This window comes from Dichotomopilus funicola (genome assembly GCF_033296635.1).
Source record: "Dichotomopilus funicola strain CBS 141.50 unplaced genomic scaffold C8A04scaffold_10, whole genome shotgun sequence".
In the NCBI taxonomy this organism is placed as follows: Eukaryota; Fungi; Ascomycota; class Sordariomycetes; order Sordariales; family Chaetomiaceae; genus Dichotomopilus; species Dichotomopilus funicola.
Genome location: NW_026944031.1, coordinates 347,848 through 372,743, shown reverse-complemented (window position 1 = coordinate 372,743; position 24,896 = coordinate 347,848). Strand labels below are relative to the sequence as shown.

The 24,896-nt window shown below is 55.6% G+C and overlaps 10 protein-coding genes across 10 annotated transcripts; 2 read left to right on the top strand and 8 right to left on the bottom strand.

Moving 5' to 3' along the window:
- Window positions 1–123: 123 nt before the first annotated feature.
- C8A04DRAFT_10048 (catalase A2) lies at window positions 124–2,698 on the bottom strand (the record flags this gene model as incomplete). The annotated part of the gene is made up of 6 exons (XM_062776448.1): window positions 124–159; window positions 231–1,063; window positions 1,131–1,701; window positions 1,753–1,993; window positions 2,068–2,270; window positions 2,411–2,698. 6 exons carry the CDS (start codon window positions 2,696–2,698, stop codon window positions 124–126), a joined length of 2,172 nt encoding a protein of 723 aa, XP_062639584.1.
- A 3,254-nt stretch (window positions 2,699–5,952) lies between these two features.
- Window positions 5,953–8,698, bottom strand: C8A04DRAFT_35192 (Serine/threonine-protein kinase haspin hrk1; the record flags this gene model as incomplete). The annotated part of the gene is made up of 5 exons (XM_062783076.1): window positions 5,953–6,008; window positions 6,639–6,904; window positions 7,061–7,289; window positions 7,395–7,584; window positions 7,661–8,698. 5 exons carry the CDS (start codon window positions 8,696–8,698, stop codon window positions 5,953–5,955), a joined length of 1,779 nt encoding a protein of 592 aa, XP_062639583.1.
- A 425-nt stretch (window positions 8,699–9,123) lies between these two features.
- On the bottom strand, window positions 9,124–10,671 carry C8A04DRAFT_26031 (uncharacterized protein; the record flags this gene model as incomplete). Its single annotated transcript, XM_062779778.1, has 3 exons — window positions 9,124–9,496; window positions 9,572–10,472; window positions 10,593–10,671. 3 exons carry the CDS (start codon window positions 10,669–10,671, stop codon window positions 9,124–9,126), a joined length of 1,353 nt encoding a protein of 450 aa, XP_062639582.1.
- A 391-nt stretch (window positions 10,672–11,062) lies between these two features.
- C8A04DRAFT_26030 (YkoF-like protein) lies at window positions 11,063–11,685 on the bottom strand (the record flags this gene model as incomplete). The annotated part of the gene is made up of 4 exons (XM_062779777.1): window positions 11,063–11,135; window positions 11,225–11,327; window positions 11,419–11,524; window positions 11,611–11,685. 4 exons carry the CDS (start codon window positions 11,683–11,685, stop codon window positions 11,063–11,065), a joined length of 357 nt encoding a protein of 118 aa, XP_062639581.1.
- A 2,362-nt stretch (window positions 11,686–14,047) lies between these two features.
- Window positions 14,048–15,963, bottom strand: C8A04DRAFT_35190 (uncharacterized protein; the record flags this gene model as incomplete). Its single annotated transcript, XM_062783075.1, has 4 exons — window positions 14,048–15,143; window positions 15,205–15,534; window positions 15,610–15,876; window positions 15,932–15,963. The coding sequence occupies 4 exons, from the start codon at window positions 15,961–15,963 to the stop codon at window positions 14,048–14,050; spliced, it is 1,725 nt and encodes a 574-aa protein (XP_062639580.1).
- Window positions 15,964–16,751: 788 nt separating this feature from the next.
- Window positions 16,752–17,595, top strand: C8A04DRAFT_9996 (P-loop containing nucleoside triphosphate hydrolase protein; the record flags this gene model as incomplete). Its single annotated transcript, XM_062785714.1, has 3 exons — window positions 16,752–16,800; window positions 16,874–17,147; window positions 17,250–17,595. The coding sequence occupies 3 exons, from the start codon at window positions 16,752–16,754 to the stop codon at window positions 17,593–17,595; spliced, it is 669 nt and encodes a 222-aa protein (XP_062639579.1).
- An 822-nt stretch (window positions 17,596–18,417) lies between these two features.
- C8A04DRAFT_10053 (ribosomal protein S5 domain 2-type protein) lies at window positions 18,418–19,380 on the bottom strand (the record flags this gene model as incomplete). The annotated part of the gene is made up of 2 exons (XM_062776450.1): window positions 18,418–19,135; window positions 19,217–19,380. 2 exons carry the CDS (start codon window positions 19,378–19,380, stop codon window positions 18,418–18,420), a joined length of 882 nt encoding a protein of 293 aa, XP_062639578.1.
- A 353-nt stretch (window positions 19,381–19,733) lies between these two features.
- On the top strand, window positions 19,734–20,722 carry C8A04DRAFT_26026 (Pre-mRNA-splicing factor Cwf15/Cwc15; the record flags this gene model as incomplete). Its single annotated transcript, XM_062779776.1, has 4 exons — window positions 19,734–19,766; window positions 19,824–19,900; window positions 19,974–20,598; window positions 20,669–20,722. The coding sequence occupies 4 exons, from the start codon at window positions 19,734–19,736 to the stop codon at window positions 20,720–20,722; spliced, it is 789 nt and encodes a 262-aa protein (XP_062639577.1).
- Window positions 20,723–20,863: 141 nt separating this feature from the next.
- On the bottom strand, window positions 20,864–21,879 carry C8A04DRAFT_35203 (Emopamil-binding protein; the record flags this gene model as incomplete). Its single annotated transcript, XM_062783078.1, has 4 exons — window positions 20,864–20,946; window positions 21,056–21,302; window positions 21,392–21,555; window positions 21,678–21,879. 4 exons carry the CDS (start codon window positions 21,877–21,879, stop codon window positions 20,864–20,866), a joined length of 696 nt encoding a protein of 231 aa, XP_062639576.1.
- Window positions 21,880–22,300: 421 nt separating this feature from the next.
- Window positions 22,301–24,453, bottom strand: C8A04DRAFT_9946 (S-adenosyl-L-methionine-dependent methyltransferase; the record flags this gene model as incomplete). The annotated part of the gene is made up of 4 exons (XM_062785692.1): window positions 22,301–22,356; window positions 22,441–23,064; window positions 23,142–23,579; window positions 23,646–24,453. The coding sequence occupies 4 exons, from the start codon at window positions 24,451–24,453 to the stop codon at window positions 22,301–22,303; spliced, it is 1,926 nt and encodes a 641-aa protein (XP_062639575.1).
- Window positions 24,454–24,896: the final 443 nt, after the last annotated feature.

The window sequence follows — 24,896 nt, the reverse complement described above, 5'->3', positions numbered from 1 at the left end:
CGAGCATTTTTAGATGAAAACCGCTTCTATTTAAAGTCTACCTCCGCTGTCATGAACTATTAACGTTATCGCCCTAATTGTATATTACTCATCCCAGAAATCAAAACCGTCGTCTACCCAATCCTACTCGGTGTTGTCCAACGGGAACCGGTCGGTAAACTAGAGACTCGTTAGCAAGCTTGTACGTAGACCAAGAGGGAAAAAAAGGTAAAAGTAAACATGGAACTCACCTTGAAAGTCGCCAACCCAGCCTCAATCCCCTTCACAATATCCTCAACCGCCGTCTCACTGTACACACCCTTACCACTCGTTGGCACACTCGTGCTCTTGAAAGCGCCCGACGCAGACCCGACCGCACCAACGGGCTTGCCCCACCGGTACGCATCCAACAATATCTGTCCAGGCCGACCGGCCGGGTACAGGGTAGACGCCGACGTGGAGTTCGCCGCAAACAGGCCCTCAGCCCCGGCAGCGACCACCACACCATCAAACCCGGTAGCATCCGCCGCTGAGTACGTCTGATCAACCCCGTCACCGAGCCTCTCCGCGACCACGGTGACCACGACGCCGTCCTTGGTCAGCGCCTCCTTCAGCTCGCCCGCCTGCTGGACCGAGCTACCGTTGTTCGCCAACGCACTCGCCAGGATACCGACGCGGAGTGTGGCAATGGGGATGTCGCCGCTGCCAAAGACCGACACGCTCTCGGTGACATTGTTGTGGTAGTAGGTATCGTCCGCGGCGGGGGCCTCCAGGCCTAGGGCCGAGGCCACGCGCACGGCGATGTCGTGGCTGATACGGTTCAGCTGGATGAGCACATTCTGCTTGACGGTGGCGGACTGGACGTGGCTGGTCTCGAACCGGATGGCGTTGATGAGGAACTGCTGCTCAACGGCCGAGAGCGAGTTGTAGAAGAGACGCGGCTGCGTCCAGTGGTCGTTGAAGGTCGGCGAGACGAGACGGACGTACTCGTCACTAGGACGGCGGCCGGGCGCGGTGAAGAAGCCCCGGCCCACGGTCTGGTTGGCCTGTTGCGGGAAACCCTTGTTGAGGGTGTTGGGAGAGTCTGGAGGGACATGTTAGAATGGTGATGGGAGGAAAGTGACTAAAACAACAGCAATAGGGGAACTCACAAGGAGCCGTGTTGGTGTGGATAAAGTTCTGGCCGGCACCGTCACGGTTGTTGTTGTGGATAGGGACCACAGGACGGTTGATGGGTAGCTGCTCAAAGTTGGGGCCGCCGTGGCGGTTCAGCTGCGTGTCGAGGTACGAGAAGATGCGCCCCTGCAGCAGAGGGTCCTCGGAGAAGTCGACGCCACGCACAATGTGGCCGGGCTGGAACATGGCCTGCTCCGTCTCCGCGAAGTAGTTGGTTGGGTTGCGGTTCAGTTTCATCACACCGAGCTTGGTGACAGGCACGATGTCCTCGGGAACGATCTTGGTGGGGTCCAGGAGGTCGAAGCCGTACGCCAGCGCATCCTCCTCGTTGACAACCTGCACGCCGAGCTCCCACTCGGGGCCGTTGCCCGACTCGATGGCGTCCCACAAGTCCTGGCGATGGAAGTCGGAGTTCTTGCCGGCAATGATCTGCGCCTCCTCCCAAACCAGACTGGCCTTGCCCTGACGGGACTTCCAGTGCCACTTGACCAGCTTCGACGAGCCGTCATCCTTCACGAGGCGGTAGGTGTTGACACCAAAGCCATCCTAGCAAGCGTTAGTGGTCGATCCGACTGAGGAGGTCAGTGAGGTCCTCACCATATGCCGGAAGCTGCGAGGGATGCCGTGGCCGGCCATGGCCCAGAACAGGGTGTGGAGAGTGCTCGGCTGCGAGCTGAAGAAGTCCCATGCCGAGTCGTGGGCGGTGGCGCCTTGGGGGATCTCATTATCCGGTCGCGGCTTGACTGAGTGGATGAGATCGGGGAACTGGATAGCATCCTGGATGAAGAAGACGGGGATGTTGTTGCCGACAATGTCAAAGTTGCCTTCGTCGGTGTAACTGCGCGAATGTCAGCCATGCTCATCTCATCTCATCTCATCTCATCTCATCAAAAACAACTCTTCACGACTTACAACCGAGTAGCGAACCCGTGAACATCCCGAGCAGTGTCGGCACTGCCACGGGAACCCGCCACCGTCGAGAAGCGGACAAACACAGGCGTCTGCTTGTCGGCAGCACCCAGGAAGGACGCAGCCGTGAGGTTGCTCCAGTCGCCATAGCTGGTGAAGGTGCCGTGAGCACCAGCGCCACGGGCGTGGACAGCCCGTTCGGGTACCTAACGAAGGATACGCGTCAGTCAACGTCTCGGGACCGTGCACGAACCGAGTGTCTCAGATGGGACCCGATCACCAACCAGGGCCGGTGTGTGTGCCTGTGGTGTATGTGTGATGAGTGCGAATGTGGGTCTTTACTCACCCGTTCATGGTCGAAGTGCTGAATCTTCTGGCGGAAGATGAAGTCCTCAAGCAGCGTCGAGCCTCTCGCACCGGCCTTCAAGCTGACCTGGTCTTCGATGGGGCCGCCCACATCCGAAGTGAGGTAACCTTCGCTGTCGTCCACCCGGAACTCCTCAAGGATGTCGTCTGATGCTGGCGGCGCATCATCCCGCCTCACGAGGGCGGCGGGGTCGGCGAAGGGGCAGGCTGCCTGGGACAGTCCCAAAAGACTGCCCCATGTGAGCAGGGTTGTGACTCTGCTGTGCATCGTTACCGAAGTTGCTGGGATGGCTCGTGGGGTGATGAGCTTCAAGCCGTAAAAGAAGAGAAGCAGAGCCGTGGTGCGAGCGGGACAAGCTCTTATACTAAACATATACGGGGGTCCGGTCACGATGTCGGCGGGTCCGGGGTATCCATGGCCATGGGGCAGCGGGCATTCATTTGATGCCAAGATGTATTTCCTCCTGCGTCCACGTAAATCTCCATCGGCCAAGCAGTGACGATCGGCATCGCTGTTCATCCACTCCTCCCCGAGTTACCACTCTGTTTGTGACTGGTGTGGAAGGCATTGGCCGTCCCAGGGGTATGCCGTCCCGGGGCAGCCGCACCCGGACTCCCGGTCCAACAACCTGGTGCCAAATAACAAAACATGGAAAGCTGATCGATTTATTGCCGTTTCTCTTGCTTGGCGGGAGCCAAAAACGGCCAACGACCAAACATCCAGCTAGCCAGCGCGTGCCGCTGACCTCGAGGGGCTTACCGGGTGTCAACACAAGACAGGCAGCTCGGGCTTCAGGTACACACAGTACGGATATCCATCACAGCACAACTCCACACAGTGTGGACATGTGTATGTATATCGGCCCGCTCTGTTGGGGGGTCGAAGGCCCAGGGGGAACGTGCATCGGTTGCACACACGGGAAAACACCAATGGCATCATCCACATTTTCACTGGCCCGTCAGAATAAACACAACCCCAAGAGCGGTCATGCCCCCCAACGAGTCAACAACGTGGTGGCACCTGTACTTCGTACCCACTCCGTCGTCAGCGATCCCGGTTGTGCGGGCTCAACCTCCGCTATGCCGCAATTGCTAGGGTTGTCGGTGTCTTACCCTTTCGTACAGTACGGTGGAGTTGCCAAATTCAAACAAAACCCCTCTCCCCATTCTTCGGTGGACGGTCTGTGTGCCTGCGGCGCGGCTCAACTGCAAGTAGCTACACAGTAACATAAGTTGTTTTGATTCCACACACTCACTGCATGGCTTTCCCACATGCCTTGGGGAGCACCGCATCGATGGTTACACAACAGGGCGACCCCTAGTCGAGATGTCGAGTCGGGTGGGGGCGATGGTGTGTTGATGGTTGGCTTGTCGTCAGCGCGAACAGCTTTGGCTGACACACGGCGAGTAAAGTTGCTTTCCGTTTCCTCTCACGAGATTGCTGCTACCTATGATATGTCATCCAACTCCAACTTTAGAGGTACCCGGCGAACAACCGCAGACAGATCAAACCCTACTGGAGCGGTTCCTGTGCGGGTCAAGAGGTTCCGAAAGATACGTCGGACGTCCCGGTCTCGGGGCTCGGGAGCGGCGAACCTCAATAGCCGTGTACCCGTGCCAGCCAAGGCAACGAGGGACCACTTCCATTCCGGTTATGACACGGATTTACACGGTATCGGGGCGATGGTGGATTCAAGTTTTTTTTCCCCATCTCCATAGCTCCGAGGAAAAGAATCATCGAGAAAGCAACGTCGTCGGTATCGGCAAGGCAAGCGGCGGTCGCTGTGTCTAGATGCAACGCTTTCCCGCACCCCTTAATCTCTCGAGATGACGGGTTGCGCTCCGGGGGTCGATACCGGGGTGCAAACTGCCGTCGGGGCGCGCTGGTCATGGCCGCGAGGGTTGCATTGCATCGAAGCGGGCGGCCCCCAATGAATGATGGAGCAAAAACCAGGTCAAGGTAGAAGAAGTTACTGCGTATGTGAGTTTTGCTGTCGCATCTGGAAAGTTGCACCAGCACCGTATCAACCCTTGGCAGTACATACGAAGCACCCAATTGTTGCGCAGTTGAGAACTTGGGAAACAAAACGGAAAAGTCCAAAGGCTGGCCAGACTCGCAAAACCACCTGTTGGTTCGGCAATGTTTCGGTTCCCGGTAGTACCTTCCTCCGCCAGGCCCCTCATGATCTGATCAATGTCTGGATTTGAGGAAGGTGCTTTCGAGTTAGGTCTTCTTGGGGAAGGAAAAGAGGAAGCTTTGTTGAAAACGGGTGGATCCCGCTGCATCCATCCACAGCGCACAACGCAAGGTGCCGCTGTATCATCCCAGGTTGTTTTCGACCATTTCGCTAGGGAAAAGATCGTCTTGCTTTCAGGCAATATATCGCGGCATGGCCTGCGGAACGACGATTGACTCTCTCGGAAAAGAGGGACACGATCGACGGGCTCAGAAACGCTGCGAGGGACCGTGAATCCGAAGATCTGGATAACCAGTCGCAACAACTTCTAGTTAGTGTAGAGAGGCGCCACACAAGGACTCTTCCACCAACCCCAGGATGATTCATCAGAATTTCCGATTCGGGCAGTGGGCTGCTACAGCTATCTTTCACCGACGGCCGTTTCTGCAGGTTTAATCGGCCGTCAAGACTACCCATCTCGTCACGCTATCACGTCTAATAACTAAGGCCAAGAGTAGCCCAAGGGCAGGTGACACCATTTATTTTTGGACAGGCATCATCACACTGAGTCAAGCAGCAAACGAACAAAAAATCGAACGATCCCAAGGAAAATAAGCGCCACACCTGACCACTGACCATCATTCACCGCCTGAACAAAAGAAGCAGATCCGTCGACGTCGGCTGGAAGTCCGGGCAGCTGGCCGTTTGCCCGGGTACAACGCACGCCATGGATATCATGCCAAGCCGCCGAGAGCAAACGTCCGATCCCATTGCTCGCCAAGCTGCAGATGTGGGCTGACGATTCCACCAACTGCCATTGGAGACGTCCGGCATGCTGGGATCATGGAATATTGTGATGCTGTGCACATCGAGACCATGAAAGATACTCGACTTGGCATGCAGAACGTCCGGGCCATCACATCGTCTCTCTCTGCGAATTCCCATTGTCGGGAGCCTTGGGTGGTTTGACCGCGGGTTTTGTCGGCGGCTAAGGTTCTCGGGCCTCGCTAGGCCGTTTCTTGCTAAGGCCCCGGCTTGGCGAGCCCGGACCCGTCTTCGAGCCGCTCCAACTCCCGCTGAAGATCTCCCCACGCGTTCGATTCACTGAGGAAAGTTTTCGGCTTCGATCCGAGTCCCGCCCATTGTGATCGGGGCCGCGGCTTGCGAAGGGCAGCAGGAGCTCATGGGGTCAAGAAGAATCTCCATCCTACCAACCTCAGATACTGTACCAACATATGGTGGTAGTCGGCCTGCTTTTCAAATTCTTCCATCATTATTTTTTCCCACTCGCTCTCGGTAATTTGTCCATGCATCTCGCATCGAATATCCCGATCAAAATCTGCCCTTACCCGAATCGTAGGTTGGTAGGATTGGGGGCAATGCGTGTGGGTGGATGCTGCACTGCTGCCAGGTACAGAGCCTTGTCATTATTAAACACCCATCACATCCCGCGCCCGCCGCAATATCGGAGCCGCTTTGAACCACAAATGGGAACTTTTGGAGGACGGGCTCGGTTGCATTGCTTCGCGCGAGAGCGACATCATCGAAAGAACTTCCAAAGGAAAATCGTTTATATCCCTCAAAAATCTAAACTTCTCCGAAAAGCCCCCGTTGCCTATATATAAATCGTAAAGTGGGTATCGATAACATGCAGCCGTAGTATGCCCGCGCATGATGAAGTGCTTGCTACCTTATCTTAAACAAGGACCAAATACCAAAACGGAGACAAGAAGAAAAACACCAGAATGGGAAATACAACCCAAACTCCAAGTCTCGACGTACCTATCCATCCATCCATTGCTTGTCTGACGAGTGAAACCCACCAATCCCACCTCCCGATTAAGACGTCACCTTTTCTCTTCGTCCCCAAATTCTGGCATCCTCAGCGAGCCGTGTTGAGGTCACCACGCGTTCTTCGTGTCCGCCGGGGTGGTTCCGCCGCTGGAGCCTGTTCCTCTTTCACCACGGCCGCCTCAACGGCGAGGACTTTTTGCTTCTCTTCTTCTTCTTCACCTTGATGACTCTCCTTACCCTCACCGCCCTTCTGACCACCTCCATCTGCTCCCAGCTGACTCAGTTCATCATTCTCCAGCTTACTCCCCTCCAACCTACTGCCCCCTTCCCCCCAAACCCCTCCCACAACCTGCTCTTCTCCAATCCAACCCGCTTCCACCGCAAACCGCACCACTTCCCCAGCACTCGGGAAACTCAACACCCCACGTGGCGCGGCCGGGTCCAGGTGTGCTCTCAGCTCTGCCGTCTCACGGCGGAATTGTCGCAGTGCAGCCCTGTCGCTGCTGTGGCTATCGCCTCCTCCATCATCTACCTCATCGCTCCCAGCGTCCCCTTTCCCTTTCTTACTCTTGCTCTTGCCCCCTTTCCCAGCAGCCGCCCTCCCATCCCCCTTATCCCTCCCCACCTTCGCCCCAAAGCTCTGTACCAGATACACATACAAATACGCCAGCCACAGAACGTTGGTATACGGCCGGTACGCCCGCCAGGAGATGGGGCGGTTGGTCACGGGCGAGATGGGGTACGGTGTGGTGTGCTGGCTGGGTGGGAGCAGCGGGACGCGGTCGTGGGAGATGAGGTGGGAGCGCATTTGGCGGTAGATTTGGCATTGGGGCGCGTGGGTGGATTGGAAGAGGGGGAGGTCTTTTTCTAGGTCGTAGGCTACTACTCCTGATGGGAGGGGTGGTGATTCTTCTTCTGGGTGTGCGGATGTTTGCACTGCTGATGGTGATGAGGCTGCTGTCGTGGTATCTTCTGTGTCTTTGTGAATAACACTGTCGTCGGCGTCCTCGTCGAAGAGGTAAGAGGAGTCTGGGTCGGTTGCGCGGGAGAGGCCGTAGTCAAGGATGGTGATGTCCAAGCCGGAGAACCCGAACCGGCGCTCGCTATCTGCTTCTGTCGCAGGTTTTGGCTTGGGAGGTCTGACCCGGCGGATACAGAGGTTCCCCTCATGGAGATCACGGTGCTGCAATAATAGTCAGTCGCCAGCCCAAACCCAGCAAAAGGGGTAACCGAGTAAGAACAGAGGGGGAAAAACTCACCTCAAACTCCACCATATCCTCCGCCCTAGCTAACGCCAACGCCGTATGCAAAAAGATATCCCACACCTGACTCACCGAGCTCAACTCAAAGTCCTCCAACGCCGTGCCAGCATCCCCAAGCTCCACCACCAAAAACCGCGTCTCCTCCAAATACCGACTCGGCGAAGGATAAAACTGCAACCGATCCGGATCCTGCCTCTTCACCTTCTTCTGAAACGCCTGATGCGTCTCCAACAACGCCTTCGTCCCCTTGCCCTTTACCACATACTGCTCCTTATACACCACAAACCCTGGGATATCCGCCAACCACTCCGAAATCCTCAACTCCCCCTGCATATCCTCCTCATCATGGGGCTCTTCATCAACCAAGCCAGACCGCTGCTGGGCTTTGGTCTGGGGCTTGATAGGGGAGGAGAGTCGCACGACTTTGATGATGGAGGTGCCTTGGGCGTTGGTGATGCGGTAGACTTCGGCGAAGGAGGCTTCGGCAATCTTGTCGATGCGGTCGTGGGGTGTGCAGACGTCGGACCAGGTGAGCGTGCGGAGACCGTCGAAGAGGGAGGTTTCGCCTTCCTCGAGGTAGGAGTTCTCCTCGTCCACTAGGCCGTCCTTTGCCGGCTCGTCAGGTAGATGGTTCTCTTCTTCCTGGGGTGACTGGATTGGCGTGGTGGTACGCTTGCTGCTTTTTGGAGCCTCTGGTAACGGCAAAGGCGTATCCTCTTGATCCCTTTCCCTTTCCCGCCGTGGCACCGCCCTCTCCTCAAGCACAGTAGATTCCAGTTGTTGTGCCAAATCAACCATCTCATCCCCAAGCTGCCTTTCCGAACTCAACTCTGCATCCCCCCCTTCCAATCCCGTCCCCATTTCCCGTCCCGACTCCTCCATCTCCAACCCCGACGACACCAGCCCCGTTTCCAACTCCGGTCCCGACCCTAGCTCCGACCTCACCGGCGACTTGGGGAGTTCCGCAAACAGCGCCTCAGCCGTCTGTTTCCGGGTCGTCCGCCCATATTTCCGCAGTGTTGTCGTTCTCGTCATGGCGAAATGTAACCGGGTTTCACTTTATCCGCTTCCCACATCGGTGCAAAGGCTGGTTCAAGGTCGAGGTCATGGCATTATGTCGAGGTCGGAAGGTGCTAAAAGTGGATCCGAACCGCTGCATCTCATTCGTGTTTGGGCAGCGAGAGATGTTGGCGGGGCAACCAATGTGCTCGATCGAGGACGATCAGGTGCCTGACATTTGAAGGAGGGAAAGTGTAACAATAGCATTGATCAAAGAACAGAGAATATATAGGCCATGCCATCCAAAAGTAGACATTATTTCATTTTGCATGATACAACGCATACGTACAATCGCTCCAACCGTCCCGCTCTTTTCACGACACAACAACCCGCTAGATCGCCCCCCCAAAAAACCCCCATATATATCCCCTGGCCCCGCCCAGAAAAATTATTACATCAGACTACCCCCTCATAGTCTGCCGCTTCATACTCTTCTTCAGCTCCTTCTCACGCTCACGCTCCAGATACTTCTTCTGGCCCTTAGGGTCCAGGGCATTCAGTTCCTGGTCGCGCTTGGCCTTCTTAGCACGCTCGCGCTCCAGCGCCCGTTCCTCGGCGCGGCTCTCCTCGTCCGCCTTCTGGATCTGCTTGGCCACGCCCTCGCGCGTCTGCTTGATCTTGCGGAGCGTCTCGGGCCGGAAGTGGGCCCGCTGCGCGAGCAGATCGGGCAGGCGCACCAGCTGCCGGAAGAGTGGGACGAGGTTGGTGTAGTCGTTGCTTGAGGGCAGGCGGTACTTGAGGAAGAGGCGCTTGCGGGGAGTCATTTCGTTGAGGCTGTGGTTTTTTCTTTTTGTCAGTACCAGCGGCGGATAGAGTAGAATGGAAGCGCAAAAAAGAAAGAATGCTTACCTCTTGGGCTTGTCAATCGGCTGGTCCGAGACGATTAGGTACTCAAACGAGTCGCCAGCAGCCTCAGCGGCCTTGATCAGCTCCGGAGTAAGCAGGGTGTTGGTCACCTCGGCATTCTCGCTCATGACGGTCAACCAGTTAGGCAGGCTGGAGTGGTCCTTGGTCACAGTGAGCGACACGTCGTAGCGGTCCTCACGGAGCTGCTTCATGCGCTCCTTATGGACCAGAGCCCACACAAACCCGTCATAGGTGCTCTTGCCGGTCTCCTTGGCACGCAGCTCGGCAGCGCCGGGAAGACCGGGTACGAGCTGAGCCTCCTTGCCGTCAAAGGGATACAAGGTAGCCTCGAGGACATCATGGCTCTCACCGACGCTGTCGACGAAAAAGCTGAAGGCGGTCTCGAAGAGCACGGTCAGCGGGTTGAAGCGCTTGAGCAGGGTGAGCTTGACGTCGAGGAAGGCGACGTTGGCGCGGCCGGTCGCATAAGTCGCAAACTCGAACAGGCTCTTCTCCTTGAGGAGGGCATCGCCCTCCTGCGCGTTCGCGTCGGCCAGGGCCTGCAGGAGCTCGTCGCCCTGCTTGCCCGACGCCCGCTGGGGGATGCCGGAGAAGCCGACGGACGCAAACTCGGAGGTCAGCGTCGCGGTGTGGGCGCGAATCCACTGCTTCGCCTTGTTCCGGTTCAGACGGGCGCCAACGAGATGGAGCAGCAAGACCGCGGTGATCACGGCCAGGATGATACCCTCGGTCTTGAACTCGGACAGACTGTGGCGTTCGTGGACATTGTACCACTTGCTGTAGGGCTGCAGGGTCTGGGCGGCACCGAAGGGGTTCGCGGACGAGACACCAGGCGCGACGGGCGCCGGAGACGGGTCGGCGGCTTGGGAGAAGTCGGCAAAATCTGGTCACGCCGTCGTCAGTCGACGAAGCTTGGAGAAATTTGGGGGAGGTAGCACCGATGAGACACTACACTGCGAGTCGAGACGCGCATCGGACTATAACAATTGGAGAGCTTGCTTACCGGCGTCACCAGCTGCCTGCGCAGCATCGGGGCCGTCCGAAGGCTTGGCCCCGAAGATGTTGTTGAGCACGCTCGCCATGGTACTTGTGGCCAACTTGTGTCTCGTGGCTTTTGCGCGTGCGTTCTACAAAACAGGGGATGGAATGGAGGATTCCAGAGCTTCAAGAAAACCAATCAATTGGGATTAGGGTCCGTGCTTTTCCACATGTGGCCGAGACCCACCCGAGCTGACCGTTGAGGATTTGCAATGATTGGATTACATCATCAATACTGAGGATCTTGTATTCTTTCATCCCATCTGCTTTCATACTTGTCGTGGTAAATTCAAGGCCGGCATGAACATGTCTCCCAATTTACGGAGTAAAACTGCATGATACAGTCAAGAAAATGATGAAACCCATAACAAAAACAAAAACAAAAACAAAGCCATGATCCCCACCTCCCTAACAAGCGCCTCCTCCCAAATATCCCTACGCCTCATCCTGAGCCAAAAGATCCTGAACCCTCTTCACCTTCTGCTCAGCCGTCTGCGCCTTATCCGTCCTTCATCCCCAAAACCACATTAGCCCTGCCAATCTCAAGCAACCCACCCACAGGAATAATCCCCAGGTCCAGTTAATGTAATTACTCACCTCGACCCAACCCTCATGGAAGTCTGAACCCTCACCACACCCGCCTGATGCACCACCGAATGAGCCTGCCCCACCACCTTCATGACCTCGTCCCAGCTCCCTTCTATACCCCAGTGTCAGTCAGTTTTTCTTTCTTTATTTTTTTCTAAAAAAAAAAAAAGCCATGCTATCATATCATCATCAACCAAACTCACCAACCGTAGTCCCAGCAGAGTGCATGGTATAAACCAACCCACTAGCCTTAAGCAGTTTCTGCACCTCGGCGACTTCCTTAGCCACCGAGACATTTCCGGTGCCGACCTAGACGACCAGAGTTAGTCATCCAGTGCTCCATTAGCACCAAGTGTTATCAACAAGTATCAACAGGTCAGAAAGGAATGGCTAACAGGAACCAAGCAAAAGTCAACGTAGCACCTGGCCGGGGTCGGAATGGTGGAGTAATCGGTCGAGGTCGAGGCCATGGTGTACCGTGGGATAGAGTGAGAAAAGCACCGAGGGAGAGGAATGAGAAGACTTTTAGAAAGTGGTGTGTATGGTAACCTTGAGGTTGGAGATAGCACGAGATGATGTCGTTGAGGAATATACCGGAGACACATCTTGGCTTGCACAAAGTGAAAAGGGATGCGGGAACAGAGCAGTGTGGGGGGCTTAAACACTGCAGAGATCCAATGGCTCCACTGCTGCTCACATCTTCTCTTCCGGATTGAAACGCTCTCTTTTCTCTTCCCTAATTACGAATTACTGCTGTGAGTACCTCACAAAAGAACAGGGGAGAACGCAAAATCTGCTTCGTTTCGCTTACATTCATTTCATTAATTCAAAGCACCAATGATCAGAATGAACACACCCAAGATATTTCTCCGTTTCCCCCTCGACAAAATGATTGACTAACCAACAACTGTCAATTTAAGAGTAATCCCAGCGATTGCTTTACACGCAAGATCCACCCACATTTATTCCCTTCGAGTCTGAGTTTAACCTCCTGAAAGTTCGCACGATTACATCCCATCCATCGCCGCCTTCTCCTTCGACTCTCCCATCGGTCTTCATCCTCTTCAAGCGTCCCACCATACGTCATTGTGCTTCCGCCATCCCCAACTCCAAGCCCCCAACCATATGGTCCTTCTTCTTCACCATGCCATCCCACACGCCATCATCCATCAAGCTCCCTCCCCCACCAACCCACCACTCCCCAACTCCCTAGCATGTGTACCTGTTGGCTTGTGTGCTGTCTAGTCTCTGCCCGCGCCATCAGTGTGTTTTTGCCCGCGCCATCAACGGGAATAGTGACAACGAGGAATTCGGTTCGCCTGTCGTCCCCACGCGGGGCGCAGCGTTTCGTTTTCGGTGTGCGCCTCTTCGGCCTGCCCGCCGCATGAATAACCCAAAGGCCACCGGATGAAAGGCCGCAGGGCGTGAATGTCACGGAGTCTCTCAACCTGTTGAGAGAGAGGGCGGTAATGGCCGGATTTCTGATGCGTACCCTCAGACAGTTCGAACCCCTTCCCTTCCTTCAGGTTGTCCCGCAGGCCCGGGTAGGCCCGTTGGTATTGCTCCCAGAATGTATCGGGCGGCGAGTGACTTTGAGTAACGGTGAGCGTGTTTTGTTTTGCGATGTGGAGGGCCGTACTTGGTGAAGCGGCCTACGACGAGAGCAGACGCGGGAGCGGTCAAGCGGGTGTTTTGGATTTCGGAGACCGAAGGGGAGAGGTACGCGGTTCCTCAGCGATGGCCCGAGTTGGAAGAAAGGGAGAATGCATGGGGTACATGAAGAGGTAGTAAAAGAACGCAGGGTTCGATGACGAGTTAGCATCCAAGGATTGATCTCCTGTGCCGAAGCGAATGGGATGTCTCCGAGTTTCATTGGGGAGTTCAGTTCGGAATGAACCAAGAGTCGGTTGTGTAGGCTGAAGGTGTGAAGCGTGAGTTGAAGAGTGAATTCTGATGGACGTGGACTGGTGAATTTAGGCTGGTATTTATAATAATTCAGGGGAGACTTGGATGCTTAAAATATGGAAAGAAGCATGGCAGTGTGGAAGGAGGCAACTTCGCCATGGGAAGGGAGAAACCACCCCTTTTCACAGGTCCTCAGCCTGCAGCTTCCTCCCTCCCGGCGGCCCTACCTCGCCATGATGTTTAAAGGGTAGTCGCATTGGCCGTGGAGAACTCTGTCCCTTCTGTTTCCGTCGGGCGTTTGGAGACTTGTCTAGACTGAAGCAGGTGAGATGGGACGCGAGAAAGAAGACCCGATGTATGTGGCATGAGGAAATGGCGTACATGGTGACAAGTTCGTATGGTGGCGTACTTGGTATGTGTTAGATATCGAGATACGAAACGGGGAGACGGCGGAACCAGTACGGGGCGGACGTGTGTTTAACAAGGGGCGCTGTTGGCAAGTAGGTAGATTAAACATTTCGGGTCTCAGTGACGAACATTTCAAAGGTGTCTCCTAAACTTCCGCACGCAAAATAGCACCGTGACCAAGTCTGGTGGACAGGACCAGATTATCGTCAACATGGTTTCGAGCAAGTACCGTGAGGGCTGTAAAAGAATACTTCGGGCCACCACTGAGTAAATCAGAGGCAGAAACATGTAAATGCATTATCATAATGATTTAGTGCGCGAAACTCGATTTGCGGCATCGCACATACCTAAAAAACAAATAACAACCTACAGAAAATAAACATACTTCAAAGACATCTCAGTTCCAAAGCCCTTTCCACCACCTCCTCGCATCAAACTTCCCAGCTAGACCACCTCTGTTAAACCACCCAACACCCAATCCCACCGCCAAATCCCCAATCCTCACACCACACCTCCATCTCACCGGGCAAGACACTCCGCCCCAAAAACAGCCGCACTCCCCAGTCCAAGCCCCCCAAACGCGGTCAACCCCCAAGCCAACGCAGCCGGCTCCCAGTCGAAATCGCCCTCCGGCACGACATCACCGAGCCGGGCAGCCGCCTTCACCGCAGGTGTTGGTTGGTATGTCTTGTCTTCGGGAGAAACATGGCGCTCTTGCTTGATCTCGCGTTCTGTTTCTGCTGTTTCAGCTTCAGCTTCGGGCTCATGCCCGGGCTCGGGCTCAGGTTCATGCTTGGCCTTGCGTCCTCGGCCGCGGCGTTTGGTGGTAGGAGCCGATTGGCTCTGTTGAGAAGACAGGTCATCGATACTAGAGATGCTCGCTTTGTTCTTGCGGTTGCGGCGGCGCAGGTTCATGGAGAGTGGCGGGGGGGAGGTGGACGTCGTCTCGTCCTCTTCGGGTAGGGGCTCGACTTTGATGGTGGATTCATCACCGTCCTGCTTAACGTCTTCGTTGGCAGAGGAAGAGGAAGGTTGGCGGGATGATAAAGCAGGGTAGAGAGAGCGGAGCATGTTCCTGACGTCTGTTGAGCGAACAGCCGCCCAGAGACCCAAGCTCAGCGCGGAGAGAAACACATCCTTCCCCGCAGCGGCCACGACGGGGTGGTCGGTCAGGGCATCCAGGACCTTTTCCACGGCGGTTGCGGTGCGCTCCCATTTCGACCGCTTCTCGGTGTCGAATGGGAATTTGATGCTGTGGCGGTGCTTGTACGAGCCCGGGAGGTTGTACAGTAGAGCTGAGACGGTGGATTTGGCCTGGAGGAGTGCGCTCACACCGGAAATGACGTTGAAGAGTTTGGTGATGTTGGGGTACGCATCGCGGGGGTCACGGTGGACGGTGCCCCAGGAGGCTGGGACTAGAGCAGGGATGGCCAAGGGAGCGAGGGTTAGAAGTTTTGTCGTTAGGACCGCGGCTGGGAAGGTTGGTGTGCCTGTGGTGCTGGGTAACCACAAGGTGGCTAGGTAACTGAAGATCAGGGGTACGAGCAAGAGTGGAAGCTTGGGAGTCCAGTCTCTGGGCTTGGCCGGGAGCACACGTCGTAGAAGTTGGTCGATCCTGGCCCGGTTAGACAATATATCCTTTGTCCTTTCACTCTACTCGATGGACATCGACATACCTTGTTTCCTCGGGCGGAATGGGCGAGGGCGTTTGCAGCAACGCTACATAAAACAGATTCTGCGCAAAGGACAGACTAACAAGATGCGGCAGCAGAGCATACGCCCAGAGATGTGGAATCTCGCGCCGGCGGCCTTCGATGGCCAACAGGGCCGTCCACGAGATGGTCGCGAGGTCCAGCTGCTGTCCCCACCACAACCTGCGAGACTTTTCCGCAATGATTTCCAAGGCGTCGGTGAACACGGGGACATCACTCAGCCAGTGCTGGAGATAGACCCTATCGATGGGTGTACCATCTGCCCTCTGAGTGTGATTCCCGAAAAAGTTGCTCCTATAGTCTAATATTAGCCTGTAAGTTCATACCATCTGAATTACCTTAGCTAGGTAAGGTAGGTAAATAACCCACAACTCAGGAACAGCCACGCCCCTCTGCGACGCCCACACCTTGTAAGACAGCGTCAGATACTCCAACCCCGAGGTGACTGCAAACACTAGCCCGAGGGCTGCGAGACTGCCAAAGGCCGTGGTGAGCTTGGTGCGCTCGGCTTTTCGACTGCGCGTGTCATGGGCTGGGCCGAGGGCTTGGTGCAACCGGTAGAGGCTGCGGCCGACGGTGTAAGAGGCATATGCCGCGGCAGTCACTCGTGAGATAGCTAGGGCTAAGGGGAGTAGCCTTGAGTACGGTTAGCTACATGGTCGAAATGGGCAAAGAGTCTCGCAGTACGCACCCGGGCTCGGTTTCAACCTGCACTGGGGCCATTTGTTTCTGTAGTTGACTCACTACTAAGATTTAACGGCTAAGTTGTCGAGGGAACAGCTTGAAGCGCATCGCATGATGTGACAATGAGAAATATCGAAGCATGTTCTTGAGGAATGGTGCAATTCTGTAAACATGTGAACGTAATGACGTCAGGTCTCACCGTCTTGTTTAAGGAAAGCCCAACGAAGCCAACAACTGACATGACAGGGGGCAAGACAGTTGAAAACGCATAAATTGCGGAAAGAACTTTTTGAGTACAGGTAGCTAGTAAGACTGTAGACTGAAACTTGAAGATGAAAATAATGACGGTTCCAACGAGTATCGGAGTAGTCACTTTGTGTTGGTGTCTACATGAGTTACATTGATACAATGTTACCACTTCCATCGGTACACCCAAGAGCAGAGCAAATCACAGTTGAAAGCAGAATGTCTAGATCACATGCTGTAATCCATGGCTTTGATTCACTAAAGATTTGAACCAAAATAGGGACAAAGTGTTAATTAAAGGGAGAACACCATCCCACTTGATCCAAGGCCATGCTATCTCCCCGAGCTCTGGTTTCTTAATGTCGTAAATTACCATCACACATTCACAGACGACTTCCCTTTCTGGCACCCGCCAAGCCCAAGTCCCCAGACCCCTGACAGCGCTAAAACAGACACCCGAACGTGGCATCGCGACAACTCTGGTGCTTTGCGCCGGGTAGCATCTCGCCTCACCACCACCGGAAATCCGACTCCCGAGCCCCGCGACAGCCCCGCGACGGCGGCCCAACAATCACCATACCATGTATCACCTCGCCAAAGGCCTTTACCGCTTGGCGACGAGCAAAGAGGGTACGTTTCCGACAGACCACCGCACTAGATTGAAGTATCACCCCAAAGCTGCGTATTAACAACCCACACCCAGAATACTCCGTCCTCCTCCTCGGCCTCGACAACGCCGGCAAAACGACCTTCCACGAACAAGTCAAATCCATCTTCCTCCCCGATGGCCCGCCCCCCAACCTCAGAACCGTGCCCACCGTCGGCCAAAACGTCTCCACCATCGTGCTCCCAGACATGTACCTCAAGCTCTGGGACGTCGGCGGACAACTATCCCTGCGCCGCCTCTGGCAGAGCTACTACGCCAGCTGTCACGCGATCGTATTCATCCTCGACAGCACCGACATCGGCGACGGGCGGTTAGAGGGGGATGACGAAGATACCGCGGGGCGCGGCGGGCTTGGGAGCAGCAGCCACGGCCATACCAATAGTATTACCACAACAGCAACCACCACCACCAGCACAAAAAAACACCGCCCATCCCCCTCCACATCCACCGCCCCGCCCTCCGGCCGACTCGAAGAATGCCGGCTCGTCCTCGAAGACGTACTCCAAAACAGCGAAGCCGAGGGCGTACCCTTACTCATCCTCGCCAACAAGCAGGACCGTGAGGACTGTGTCGAAGTGGTGCGCATCAAAGAAGGGTTGGTTAAGCGGGTGTTTGAGGGGGAGAAGGCCGGTGGGATTCGTGACTCGAGAGTGTTGCCGGTGTCAGCGTTGACGGGGACGGGGGTGACGGAGGCGGTGGATTGGGTCAGGTCACGGGTGAAGTGGAATAAGGAGTCTAGGCCGCCGGTTATGAGGTGATGGTGGGGTTTGATGGCCGAGGAACAAGGGGAGGGTTTATTTCATCGCTATCTGCCGGGATGGGTGGATTTTGATACGAGTGGGAGTACGCAGGGCCGGGCCGCGGCAGATAGAGGCGATTGGTCAACGGACGCTTCGTGTGGTCGGTTTGTTCTCTTGGAAGATGGGTTCGAGTTTGGACGACCTTGTGGCTCACTCAGGGGTTCTCATCCGGGCGATAAAACCTTTGAATTTGGAAAGGGTGGGTTCCAGGGCCGTCAAGTGGAATCGTCCCCTGGACAATGTCCGAATGCCCTGTGGAGGACGTCTCTGCGGCATCACCGCCAGCCCGAGTCGCGGCGCGAGGTACTGAGGGGCTTTCCGGTGAGAGTTAGGGAACAACGTCGTATGTGGGACGGTGGGTATACCCCGAGTTATTTTATTAGTAACTCGAAACGGCCAGCATTGGCTAAATGTCGAAGACGAATCGACATATCGCCCTCAAAGCTAGCGGGACCTCTTTCTACTCCAAAGATTTCCCAACATTTCCAGTCGGTTGTACCCCTCTAAACGCTGTACCCCTCTAAACACCGCGACCCCATTACCATGCCTTTTTTCTAGCCGACCACGTCCACCCTCTTTATTCTTTCTGAAAAAAACAGGTCATTCTCCGCGGGACTGTACTCGCGTTTTCCCACCGACCGTCCACCGGGGCGCCTTTGTAGGTATTATGGAACGGTCCGCCTGGAAGCCATCTCCATCTCTATCCCACCAGCCCATTCAGAGGTATCGTGAGAATCATCATAAAACCGTCTTGTCCACCAACCAAACAGCGTACCCTCCTCACCTATCATTCTCCGCCCTCAACTCCGCCATAAAGCCGCCCTTATCCCTCCTCTTCAAATCCTCCGTCAGCCTCCGATCCACCAGCTCGTCAAACTCCTTCACCTTCGCCAGCGCCACACCCGTACACTGCAACAGCACCACCGCATTCACCGGCGTCCCGCCCAACTTCGCAATCTGGCAAATCTCCCCATGCCGATTCAAACTAACCGTACAACTCCCCACCCTCACCTGCTCCTCCAACCATGTCGCATCCAACACCGCCGTCTCCCCCTCCTCCCCAAAAAAACTCCACGTCACACAAAACGGCGAATGCAGCCAGCTCAACGGCACCGGTTCCCTCTCCGCGGGCGTATACACCGTCAACACCCCCGCATCCATACTCGTATCCGGCTTGCGGAAATGCCGCAGGGCAGCTACGACAGCGAGACACGCGGCATCGGTCAGGTTACCGTCGTGGGAGAGAGCGTGGACGTCGACGCGGACGGACCAGCATTTTTGGCCTGCGACGAGGCAGAGGGATTCGGTGTCGAGGGCGCCGGAGCGGCGGACGGTTTTTTCGAGAAGGCGGGAGAGGAGGACTTCGGTTTCGGTGGGGCGGTTGACTTCGAAGGAGGGGGAGGTCATGGGGCTGAGTTCCGTGGCGATGGTGAAGATGCCGTCGAGGGGGCGGTCGGCGTAGGGGACGGTTACTTCGGCGGTGGCTTTGGCGAGGATTCTGGGGAATTAGCAGTGTTAGTTTTGGAAACTCAAGATTTAAGAAAGTAGAGGGTGGATATCGGCACAAAGGGAGAGATACCTCGTCTTGCCTAGTGTAACGTCCGCGACGCCATACTGCTCGCCAAAGGTGAGCTCCAACGGACGGTACTGGTCAAACTCGCGGCCGTCAAGGCGCAGGTTTTCTTCTAGCGCCTGGGTGACGAACTGCTTCTCATTGAGAGAAGGGTCGACTTCCCGCGGCATGGCAAATTGGGCGTAGAAGCTTTACGTCTTGTAAGAAAACAAGAGTGGAAAAGACGGGACGTGAAAAGAGGTCGAGACGAGACTCATCGAATGGAGTGGTTGTGTGGAGGGGCATCAATGGGAACGACTACTAGTTCTGCCGCTAAAGACCGCTAAATTTTAGTGGATTCTGCCGCATGACGCGGGCGGTGAGGACGGCCGGGCCCGCCAATCTGCTTGTCCATGCACCCTTGCGGCTTCGACTCCCGCTCTGCAGCACCCAACAAGCAAACCTCGAATTTACGTCGACCCAATTCCCATCGTGTTGCCCCCCGTCAATCGAAAACCACGGCGCATTACATTAAGACAGCAAGATGACGACAGCTCACAGGCCGACATTCGATCCGGTACGCCGTGCAGTCTCCTCTTCGCTTCCTCATAGAGCAACCGACTAACTATCCCAGGCCCGAGGCAAAGAAGCCCTCCGCGGACCAGCATACCACCAACGTCTACTCCCGGCCTACACACAACTCAAATTCCGGTATGCTACCTAGTTCCCTTCCCGGGCCTTGTACTCTCCCCCTTTTAACTCTTATACTAAACTCTCCCTCCAGCCAACCCGGCCAAGGCGGCGAATCCGGCAGCACCACCCGCGACCTGCGCGCCGAACTCGAAGCCGCCGAAGCCTCGCACTACGCCAAGCTCAAGGGGGCTCCCATTCCCGGCGAGGATGAGCCGCAGAGCACAAACAACAAGCGACCCCTCGCATTAACAGCCGACGGCTCACTCGCCGAAGAAGGAGCAGAACAAGGAGAAGAAGACCCCGACGCCAAACGCCGGCGCGTCCTCGCCGAGACGCGCGACATCGACGCCGACGACAGTGATTCCGACGGCGGGTCCAACGCCGGCGACAATGCAGACGATGACGACGACGACGACGATTCCGACGACAGCGACGACAGCTCGGACGACGAAGACGCCGAGCTACAGCGGGAGTTAGAGCGAGTCCGGCGCGAGCGACAAGAGAAGCGCGAGGCGGAGGAACGAGCGCGGCAAGCGGCGGAGCAGGAGGAGCGCGAGCGGGATATTGCGCTGGGGAATCCGCTGTTGAATAATAGTAATGACCAGGGCCGGAAGGCGGCGGATTTTCAGATGAAGAGACGGTGGGATGATGATGTGGTGTTTAAGAATCAGGCGAGGGGCACGGAGGAGAAGGGGAAGAGGACGGAGTTTATTAATGTGAGTACTCTGCTTCTTTCTGGTTGGGATGGGATTGTGGCTTTGGGTGGGATGCTGACTAGTGTGATAGGACCTGTTGCGGTCGGATTTCCACAAGCGGTTTATGAACAAGTATGTGAGGTGAGGGATACCAGTCCCGTGGGATACCAGTTCCGTGGGTGGGTCAGAAGGTGTATTACGGAGGCCCGGGTTTATTATCGGGTACCTATGGAGGGTCCATACCAGCAAGGCGATAGCATGGCGTCTAGAATTGAATTTCAGTTTCCTACCTCCCCTTCTTCCCCTTTTCCGCCTCTGCAGCCTGTCTAAACGCTGTCTGAATCGCCTTTCCACTCTGCCACAGCAGCACTAGAATCACGTTAGCCAGCCATCACCAGCACACACACACACACACACACCCACACACACACACACACACACACAAAAAAAAAAGAAGCAAAGAGAAAAGAAAACTTACACCAAGGAACAACAGCCCACGGCGCATTCATACCCGCGTAATACCCCCAATAATACAGCGTCTCCGGGCGCGAAAACACCGTGCCCCGCAACCGCTCAGCCAGTCCACACGTCCCATAGTACAGCGCCACGCCGTACAGATGTCCGACACACACTGTCGCCTGCGCGAGATGCCGCCAGCCTTGCTCGGAGGCACGGTTGCGGGCGGTTAGGAGGGCGGTGGTGAAGGAGAGGGGGGCCCATATCAGCTTTTTAGGGGTTAGTTTATCTCCGTATGTAGGGAACAGGAAATGGAAAGGAGGAAATGGAAGGGGAAAAAGAGGGGAAAGGTACGCACGACGGTAAGACCCTCGATGCAGAGCATGAACGGGTCGGAGGACATGTAGCGCGAGTCGGAGAGGGCGTATTCCTTCCATAGCTGGGCAAAGAGAGATTGGGACGCGGACAGAGTGGTGTGGTTCAGGACGTAGTAGCCCTCGAAGAAGAGGTGGAGGAAGCCGCCTGGCCCGGGGTAAATCAGTCAGTTATGAGTATATAAGCACGAAATATAAACCGCTTATTCGACAAGTGAACGGGGAAAATGGCCTCATAATCTTGATCTTGATAGGCAGGCAAAGACGTACACAACGCAAACCAAGCAACAACCAGCTGGTCCCCCTGCTTAAGTGTCGGACTGTACCATTTCGCCAGCATCACAGATCCAAAAACAAAAGCGCCTATGAGCCCGCCAAAGGAGGCTAGAATGAGAACCAGGGGTGTCTCATTAGGCGTGTACCCCCGCACGACAGCGTCGGGGGGGAAGTAGGGGTGTGGCTGGTCGGGCATGATTTTGACGCTCGCTGTGCTGTGTGGGATTGGGATTGGGTTGAGATTGGATGGGAGGTTGATGGCTTTGAGAATGTGGTCGGGTTTGAATACTTGGGATGTATTGTATTTCACGATGGCGTGTACCTGACCGTGTAAAGTTGAAAATAAAGTTGACGTTAGTGGATCGCGTCTGCCAACGCGAACCCGAACCCCTGTCCGGGTACGTTTTCCGGGGCTTGGTGCTAAATTCTGACCCCTAAATGAAGATCGACGACGGGCGTGCTGAGCCGCAGTGTAGCGAGGGTTATTTTGACGACATCGTGGGATTCTTATTCTTATGTCCATGAGGTACGATGTAGATATTTTCCATTATTTCGAATTGGGATCCATATGATCCGAGACCTTCATACTGTAAACATTCAGGATATCCCCGGAACAGTTAATCCTCAAAACCACCCCATTCACCCCCTGCTTCTTCATCCTCTTCATCATCTTCTTCATCACTCCCCGTCTCCTCACTTTCCTCACTATCTTCACTCTCTTCACTCCCGCTCCACCCCCCCATAACATCCCTCACACTCCTTCCCCCCTTTAACACCGGCATCCCATCCTCCCCCCTCACAATCCTCCCCTCTGAATCTCTCTCAAACGGCCCATCCTCCTCATCCTCTTCATCACCACCAAACCGCACCTCCACATCCCCCTCCACAGCTCCCAAATCCACCGCCTTCCTCCCACTCCCCTTTAACATCGGAATCCCCTGCTCATCCCTTACAATCCGCCCTTCGGCGTCCCGTACATACGGCCCGTCGTCATCACCCCCCTGGATCGCAGCAGCATCACCACTACTCCCACTGGTATTAGTATGACCAGGCACCAAATCCCTCACAAAACAAGCAACAAAAAAACCCATCGTGCCCCTCCCATCCCCCCGCTGCGCCCTAATACACGCCTGCGCAGCCTCCTCGTCCCCCTCACACGCGTCGATGTCGCCGCGGACGGGCCAGTCGCGCATGCCGCGGATTTGGGCTGAGCGGGGGAGGAGGCGCCAGGGGGAGTAATTGAGGCTGGGTGTCTGGGTTTTGGCCCAGCGCAGGGCGGCTAGCACGACGTGTTCGTTTTCGCGCGCGTGGATGGAGCAGGTTGAGTAGGTGACGCGGGTGGCGTGGGGGAAGGTGAGGGCGTGTTGGAGGAGGGCGAGTTCTGGTGAGAAGAGTTAGCAAAGCTGTTATCTTTGGGCCATGAATTAGACAGTGGGTGAGGAACGAAACGTAACGTACGAAATGAAGCCAGCGCCTCCAACCGCGCCTCCAACGCCTTCTCAGACGCAACCACCGTCTCAGTCCCATCATCATCCACCAATACCGTCGCCGCTGTCGGTGGTGGAGGAGGAGAGGGAGCTCGTTTCCTCTTTAGGTTCTTCTTCCCACTGTTCCTCTCTGACCCATTCTTCCCCCCACCTGTAGACGTAGCCATCTCAGGCAGATGAAACTCAGGCGTATCATCCCGTCCGACAATCCCGCTCCCCGAACACGACGGATCCAACAACAACGCCCCAACCCGACTCATCTCGGCCGAAAACGGATCCGTCTTGAGGAAATCCGCCCCCGGATGCACCACCGTGATTCCGTCTGACCCAGCCGTCCGCACCATCTTGACCAGCGTCTGCGCGCGGCGTTTGTCTTTTTCAAACGCCAGGATCTTTTGTTGGTCTCGTCCTTGTTGTCCCGGTGATGATGATGATGATGTCTGCCCCGGAACAAACACCACCGGCCCGCCCTCACGCCGCTCATGCAAAATCGCCGCCAGATGCGTCGTCTTATTCCCCGGCGCGCTACACGCATCCACCACATCCCCGTCCCCCGGCCGCGGATCCAGCAAATACGCCGGAAAACAAGACGCTTTATCTTGCAGGATGATAGCCCCCGTCTGGTACGCCGCCGTCTTAGTGAAATCCATCGACCCCGGAGACGCAGCAATCAGGTTGGGGATGTGCGGATCGAGACAGATCACCCTGCGCGGCCCCTGTCCTTTCCCTTTCCCTGTAAAAGGAGAAACAGCTTTCATAACCTCCCCCACATCCTTCACCACCTCAAACCCCCTAAACGTCGTATCCAACTGCTCATTCACCGAGCTCTTCAACCCATTCACCCTAATCCACCTCGGATGCACCTCCCCTCCGTCAACACCACCATCAACCACCCCCCTCAACTCCTCCAAAGAAGCACACCCCCTCCTCACCCTCGCCCTACTCAACTCCGCCTGCAACCTAGCCCTATGCCTCTCCACCGCAACCCTCAACCCATGCGACGCAGGGAGAGCAATCCCCTTTTTCGCCAGCAGCAGGTCATGCGTGAGGAGGATGGCGAGGGGCGGGGTGAGTTTGCGCTCGAGATGGAGGAGTTGGGAGTGCTCGACGACTTCTTTGAGGATGGGGCTCCATTTGCTGGATTCGAAGGCTAGGGCGTAGATTTGGGCGGGAGGGGATTTGAGGGGTTTGGTGGGGGGGTTGGGGTTGTAGATGCGGGATTTGAGGCTGCCGGTGGGGGAGGGGGTGGTGAGGAGGGAGGCGGTTTCGTGGTAGAGGGACATGGTGATGGGGGACCGTGGGTGTTTCTTGTGAGATGGGTGAGTTTGAGGTGCTTGGGAAATTTGTGAGAGAAGGTGGATCGATTAGATATGGTCCTTCGAGGGGATTTGCCGGTTCAATAATCCATCATGAAATTTAGGTAGTAGATATGTATATCTTGATGAAATTAGTTCGCCGAGTTTGAAACGGGGTTGTCGTCGATGAAAAGGAAATATCGACCTGAGATGAACTCGGAAGGTTCCAGTTCCAAGATTCTGCCAAAATTTATTTATTATTTTACTTTCAAGATGCAGGGTTAGGGTTAGACGTTACCCTAACCTTCACTAACACCATCACACCAAAGTCACCTCAACTTGTGCACATAGTATTCACTCTATTGGAATCCATTCCACTTATATTCCCACATTTCCAGTGGTCAAGCCTATATTTTAGAAATCCACCTCCC